This window comes from Myotis davidii, unplaced genomic scaffold (assembly GCF_000327345.1).
Source record: "Myotis davidii unplaced genomic scaffold, ASM32734v1 scaffold1525, whole genome shotgun sequence".
In the NCBI taxonomy this organism is placed as follows: domain Eukaryota; kingdom Metazoa; phylum Chordata; class Mammalia; order Chiroptera; family Vespertilionidae; genus Myotis; species Myotis davidii.
The window spans coordinates 178,048-185,098 of NW_006296279.1; the positions used below are offsets into that span (position 1 = coordinate 178,048).

General features: G+C 47.5%; 1 protein-coding gene across 1 annotated transcript in view; it reads left to right on the forward strand.

The window, feature by feature from the left end:
• HHAT (hedgehog acyltransferase) overlaps positions 1-7,051 on the forward strand; it is a 174,879-nt gene that overhangs the window by 20,765 nt on the left and 147,063 nt on the right. Inside the window, exons 4-5 of the mRNA XM_015568817.1 lie at positions 2,004-2,198; positions 3,602-3,817. Of these exons, the coding sequence (XP_015424303.1) occupies positions 2,004-2,198; positions 3,602-3,817 (411 nt within the window). The remainder of the gene's footprint in view (positions 1-2,003; positions 2,199-3,601; positions 3,818-7,051) is intronic.

Consider the following 7,051-nt stretch of genomic DNA (forward strand, 5'->3'; position numbering starts at 1 on the left):
TTTTACAGAGAGGAAGGGAGAGAGATAGAGAGTTAGAAACATCGATGAGAGAGAAACATCGATCAGCCGCCTCCTGCACATCTCCCACTGGGGATGTGCCTGCAACCCAGGTACATGCCCTTGACCAGAATCGAACCCAGAACCCTTCAGTCCGCAGGCCAACGCTCCATCCACTGAGCCAAACCGGCTTCGGCGAAAATCAGTATCTTATAGGTGCTTCTTTTGCATTGTCCACATCTTTTCCTTTTCACCGCCTGTTCGCCGTGAACGTAGGTAGTAGGTTTGCCTTTACCCCTGGGTGAGCATGCGTGGGCGGTATGAGGGTTTGCAGAGACCACAGGTGAACGAGAGAGCATTTTCTGTGAAGTCTTAGAGAAAACGACCTCAGATGCCGCCTGCCAGGACTGTTTGGCAGAAGGAAGACAGAGGGGGATGGAATTTGGGACCAGCTCACGTGCCCCCAGGTAGCCTTGGCGAGCACGGGGAACTCATCAGAGATTTCTCGAGCACTTGGGGTTTGCACAGCACTATGAAGAATTTCCTGACGGTTCGGTCAGCGTTTCCAAGTTGAAGCAGCTTAAGTCTGTGGTTCAGTTCCCAGACGAATCCCAGAAAACAGGCTTTTTCCAAATGGATCAAATAGCACTTAATAAAAATGTGGCTGTGTATATGTGCACGTACATAGCATGAAACAATCCCAAGGGGTAAATAATGCTGCTGTAGGTCATGTTGCAAAAGAACCTTTTTTTTTTTTTTTCATTTGTTGTGACTACTTCTTAAAACACTCTTGGCGACCTTGTTTCCTATACTTGCACTCTGCCCAGAGGTGAGTGTTTGGGGGAAAGTTTGAAGCAAATTTATGTGGCTGTTTCCTGTGGGCGGTAGGATGGAAAAATAGTAAAAATGAACTCTGATTTTCTTGGAACTTAAAAGTGGCTGACATAATCGCTCATTTAAAACGTTCTCTCTGGAGCTGGAGTATAGGTTTAGGAAAAATTGTACTTCAGCAATTTTTTTTTTTTGGAAGAGTTAGCATCTAAGGATGGAATTTACAATGTACAGCCCACATCTGCCTTTCCCTTCAGGGAGGCTTTTTGTTTTTACAGGAAGACATTCCTGGAAACCATATTTTATATGCACGCTGAAAAGACACATCCTAATTCCCTATAGGATAACAACTGAAATTTCTACTGTTCGTACTGTGTATGCAGAGACCACTGTACTAGTAAGCATTTCACATGCATTTACTTGCTAAGTGCTCACAACAACCTTCTGAAGGAGGTACTGGTATTATCCTAATTTTAGATGTGTGAAAAAAAAACCTGAGACACAAGAGTCATGAAGCAAGTTACCTAGGGTCACACAGCTAGTTAATGGGGACACTAGGATTTATTTAGGCCGTTGGACTTAAAAGCATGAGTAATTAAACCACTATGATATATTGCCTTTCAAACAATGTTAAACATCAGTGTGGCTTTTAAGTGAGCCAGAGATGACCAAGAATTTATCATGAAAGCAAAGACATGCTAATTTACCTATTTAGTTACTCAATGGCAATCACTATAAAACTTGGTAATAGAAAGATAGTCTCTGACTCTTCTAAAATGAGACAATGTTTCAATCAGGTTGACTATGCAAAGGCCTCAATATCATAAAAAGCAGGTAAGATACATGCTTTCTGTGACATAAATTAGACTGTAAACAATATGCTAATGAAGGAAAAATGTAATTAAATATTTCATATTAAGTCTGCGGTTTAGACTTTAAAAGCCTTTTGTGGTTTGGATGGCCCGGGTTTCTCAGTAAGACCCCTGAGAGGTGTTCACCAGTACTTGCTTTCACCGTCACTTTTGCAGGATAGTGTGTGCGGGGGGGAGGGGGGGGGCGCCAAGCCTTAGCCTTTTGTAGGTGGAACCTCCCATAAAAATGCCCCTTAGCTCCCCTTTATCTCTGTTCTTCCCTCCCCTCCCTCTGTGCCTCTCTCACGGGTCCTCTGTCCACAGCACAGACCCTGGTTCCTCACTGCCTACGGGATGTGGGCCTGCTGGTGTGTGCTGGGGACCCCAGGAACGGCCATGATCTTCCTCCACGCCGTCATCTCCTTCTGCGTAGCCCAGTTCCGGTCACTGTTCCTGTCATGGCTCTGTTCTCTCCTCCTGCTCTCCACGCTGAGGCTGCAGGATGTGGAGGAAATTAAAGTAAGTGTCTCCGTTGGGGAGGAGAAGGTCCCTTGGGTGATGCCCCCATCCTGTAGATCCCTTTTTCAGGTGACAATTGAAGAACTGTGATGGGGCTCCTCCTAGTGGCCACGTGCAGTTGATGCATGTGAACCCTGGTGTTGCATTCTGCAGGCATCTTTTGTAGCCATATATGTCTTAGCCCTCTGAGGTTGCACAGGGCTAACCTTGAAGCCATCTTAGCCCTCTGAGGTTGCACAGGGCTAACCTTGAAGCTGTCTTAGGCCTCTAAGATTGCACAGGGCTAACCTTGAGGTCGTTTTAGCCCTCTTGAGGTCGTTTTTAGGCAAAAGTCAGAGGGTTCTTTGAAGTCCCTTAATTCTGTCTTAAAAAATTCCACTAAGTTATGCATTGTCCTCGAAAGTATATTTTTGCATGATAACAATAATGTCATGTTATAAAAGTGCCAGTGGTTTCACAGGCCCTCTGAGGTTGCACAGGGCTAACCTTGAAGCCGTCTTAGCCCTCTGAGGTTGCACAGGGCTAACCTTGAAGCCGTCTTAGCCCTCTGAGGTTGCACAGGGCTAACCTTGAAGCCGTCTTAGCCCTCTGAGGTTGCACAGGGCTAACCTTGAAGCCGTCTTAGGCCTTTGAGGTTACACAGGGCTAACCTTTTCTTCCAGGTTGGGTAGGCTTAGATGGTGGCAAATATCACAGGAACAGAGGGTCAGCAATAGAGAGAAAAGAAAGCAATAGTTCCCTGTGCATTTCATCAAGAGTCATCTGGAGAGTACTGTACAATTTACAGGAAACTCGCATAAGCCTTGTCTCATCTGGTGCCCATGATAGCCCCCGAGACAGATAAGGTGAGTATTTCTTTGCATAGAAAATGTTGCAAAGTTTTTTTATATTTTTTCTTAAAACACTGCAGAGCTGGAATTCCTGTGGTGTCTTTATTTTTATTCATTCATTCATTCACTCACTCATTGATTCAAGTGATGGCACTTGGAATTCGTGTGCCCTGGATGGGCACCTGATGGGAAAGATGAGCTAGTGGACAGTCCGTGTGACATTTATAAGCCTCGCTTTGTCTTCAGAATTGTTGGAGGAGCTGTCACAGTGTCCATGGGTCGTGGCTAACCTCCAGGATACCCAATGGATGGATCGACAGGTGCATACTGGGAAAATCTTCATTATGTTGCATCAGGCTTAATGCTGAGTTGGTGGTTGATATTAGAGACACTCTTCTGCCCGCTGCTCTTTCACTGCTTATTCTGATTACCACGGATTTACCTGCTGTTCAGTGGTTCTCGACTCCCTTTATGGCACTGTGGCTCTACCTGTGGAAGAAATCCCCTTCCCTGGAGACTGGGCCATGTCCCTCCTTGCCACTCACGGGCTGTTCTTTCCTGGCGACTTTGCAGAGAGGGTGGTACAAGACAGAAAATGAGTACTACCTGCTGCAGTTCACGCTGACCGTCCGCTGCCTGTACTACACCAGCTTCAGCCTCGAGTTCTGCTGGCAGCAGCTGCCCTGCGGGCGCACCTTCTACTCCTTGCCCTGGATGATGGCTTATGTCTTCTATTATCCAGTCTTCCACAACGGGCCCATCCTCAGCTTCCCCGAGTTCATCGGACAGGTAGGTCCCTAGGAATTGGATTAGTGTTCTGTAGGTTAAGCCTCTGTCCTTGTTGCCATGTTCATGCAAGTGACCCCTGAGTTTGTTTTTTTTTAAAAAGATGTATTTTTATTGATTTCAGAGAGGAAGGGAGAGGGAGATAGAAACATCAATGATGACAGAATCATTGATTGACTGCCTCCTGCATGCCCCCTACTGAGGACTGAGCCTGCAACCCAGGCATTGCCTGACTAGGAATTGAACCGTGATCTCCTGGTTCATGGGTCGATACTCAACCACTGAGCAACACCAGCCAGGCATAGTGCTCACCAATTTAAATCACATTATTGTCTTGATTTTTAAAAAATGTACTTTGATTGATTTCAGAGAGGAAAGAAGAAGGAGAGAGAGATAGAAACATCAATGATGAGAGAGAATCATTGATTGGCTGCCTCCTGCATACCCCCTGCTGGGGATCGAGCCTGCAACCCCAGGCACGTACCCTGACTGGGAATCGAATCGTCACCTCCTGGTTCATGGGTTGATGCTCAACCACTGAGCAACACTGGCTGGGCTGTCTGGATTTTTTTTTTTTTTAAACATAAGAAATACTTCAGGCCGAAACCGGTTTGGCTCATTGGATAGAGCGCTAACTCTCTATCTCTCTCCTTTCCTCTCTGTAAAAAATCAATAAAATATATTAAAAAAAAAGAGAAATACTTCAGGAAAATCATCCTTCAGAATAAAACTTGACTTGTCCCAACCCTGATTCTCGGGGACTGTGACAACCAGGATTAATAACTGGGCACAGCGAGGGTCTCCTGGGGAGCCCGCGGGGCAGTCCCAGGGAAGGAAGAAATTGGGTGCTCATGGTATTGCTTGCAGAGTAGAAGGAGAAGCTGTCTAAGCTGTTGACTGGCAGATAGTATGCTCCCTCCTATTCTCACAAACTGCCGCAGCCTGGGATTGTTCGGGGCGATTTAGATGGGTGATGGGTGGGGCCGGAGGGTCGGTGGCACGTGTGCTTTTGCGTCTGGTGCCTGTGTCTGCCAGGACCCTGCCAGCCTTCGCTCCACAGCCACCTGGTTTGAAGCTCACGTCAAGCCACCTTCCTCATTCCCAACTCACTTTTCCTCCCACTTAGATTTCTTTCTTATTCCACAGCTAGCCTCATGGAACATGTTAATGCAATTAATTCACCTACAGTGTTAGTACCTGAAAACACCTAAACGGCCTTTCTCAGGGAGGTTCCTACCTCTCACCATCAAAACAAAATCCTGATTGAGGTGAGGAGAATAGCTTGCATGCACACACAGTACACGCAGTACATGTATGCACACACAGAACACACATGTGCACACAGTTCACACACGTGCAAGGCTTCCCCCCCCCAGGCCTAGAAGTGCAGTTTAAAGTGTGGAACTTTTTCAGAGGAGAACACGAAACGTGACCCCTGGAAAAGTCAGAGGGTTCTTAGAAGTCCCTTAATTCTGTCTTAAAAAATGCCACTAAGTTATGCATTGTCCTCGAAAGTATATTTCTGCATGATAACAATAATGTCATGTCATAAAAGTGCCCGTTAAATTATTTAGCTGTTTTCCCTCTGCAAATCTGTAGGTGGCATTGGTATTCTAGGCAGACACTGTTTAGCCTGTGGATTTGCATACCTCAGTTTGGGTTGCAGAGGATCCTTCTTTTGTCCTGAAGTAATTTTAAATCTGTTTGAAAATTCTGTGTAAAATGATTGTGTAAGACAGAGGTGGGTAGTGATGACAGCTGATCTAACTCCAGTTCTCAAAGAGTGTTCCCTGGACCAGCAGCACCAGGATCACCTGGGACCGTGGTGGCTGTGCAGATTCTCAGGCCCTGCCCAGACCTGCTGAGTCAGAGACTCAGGGTGGGAGGTGGGGGTGGGGTGAACAGGGTCCAGTCAAGTGGTTTCACAGGCCCTCCAGGTGGTTCTGGTGAATCTAGAGGTTGAGAACCACTCTCCTGAGCTCCTCAGAAGATTGGAGTAGGGGTGAGGGGCACAGGGTAAGGTGGGCTCAGGCCTTTTACAGTCTCCTCACCATTGAGAGGACTACACACCCTCCCCTCTCTCCCCCCACACCTCTCTGAAGCCAGATAGTGATTCTCAGAGGAACATGGAAACATTATTTTCCTAACTGCCTCTTGTCCATTGAGGAGCTTGGCCCTGTGGGATGTGCACTTTGTTTTTATGCAAATCATCCTTCTTTTCCTTTCTCCTCTGCTTCTCTGAAGTTGCCCCCTGTGGGGTCAGGCAGGAACCTGGGAGGCCAGGCAAGTCCTCTCTCTGTCACTCAGAGGTGAGCTTTGAGATGACTGCCACCTGAACTCTCTTGGCCAAGGGCGCCCGTTCTCCGGAGCTTCACTCTGGGGAAGAGGAGGGCTGGCGTCTTCCCCCAGGGACTCAGGGGTGGGGCCTGGGTGGCACCCGTGTCCTGGCTCTGTCTTTTCTACCCCTTTCACGTTGGAAGTAATTTCTGAAAGTGGGAAACTCGGGAAGACAAATTGAAACCTTTGTCTCCGATCGAGGAATTTCATAGAGAAGTTGGTCTAGAAAAGGCAAAATGTTTAGTGAGCTACAGGGCACAGGAAAGCCCAGCCAGGAGGTCTCTGAGCAGCAGAGGTGCCTGCGGGGCACTTACCTCCTACCAGAAAAGGGGGTCGAAAAGGGTGCAGCTGAAGGAGGAAGTTAATCTAGTGGTGGAAGGGGTGTTTCGGAGAAGGGGTGTTTCGGAGAAGGGAAGGTGGGGTGGGAGGAAGAAAGCTGGCTGGAGGGGCTTGTGAGCGGGGCTTGCTCTGAAGGAGTGCTTGAATAAATGCCTTCAGGTAGAAGGACTCGTAATATTGAATTTCCCAGTTAGACTCTCAGGTCCATGCTTACCAACTGCTGAGAGCTGGAGACGGAGCGGTGCCACCAGGGGGCAGCAGAGTCCCACACAGAAATCTGCAAGCCCGCCTGCTAAGAGGACCTTGTTGGGCACACCCCTGGGAGAAGGAATCGCTCACCCATTTTTTGGGACACAAATTGGCACACACAAGATGAGGGAAGTGAAGTGTCCTCTGTAATGTGAGGCATGTGGAATTTGCACACCTCTGTCACGAACAGGTAACCTTTGCCTGTTAAAAGGCCTCCGTGCCTTAACCTGAGGGCCATCCCTGATGGCATTTGGAGTTTCAGGGTCTGTTTTTTTTATTTGTTTGTTTTAATCCCGTGGTCTGTGGAATTCA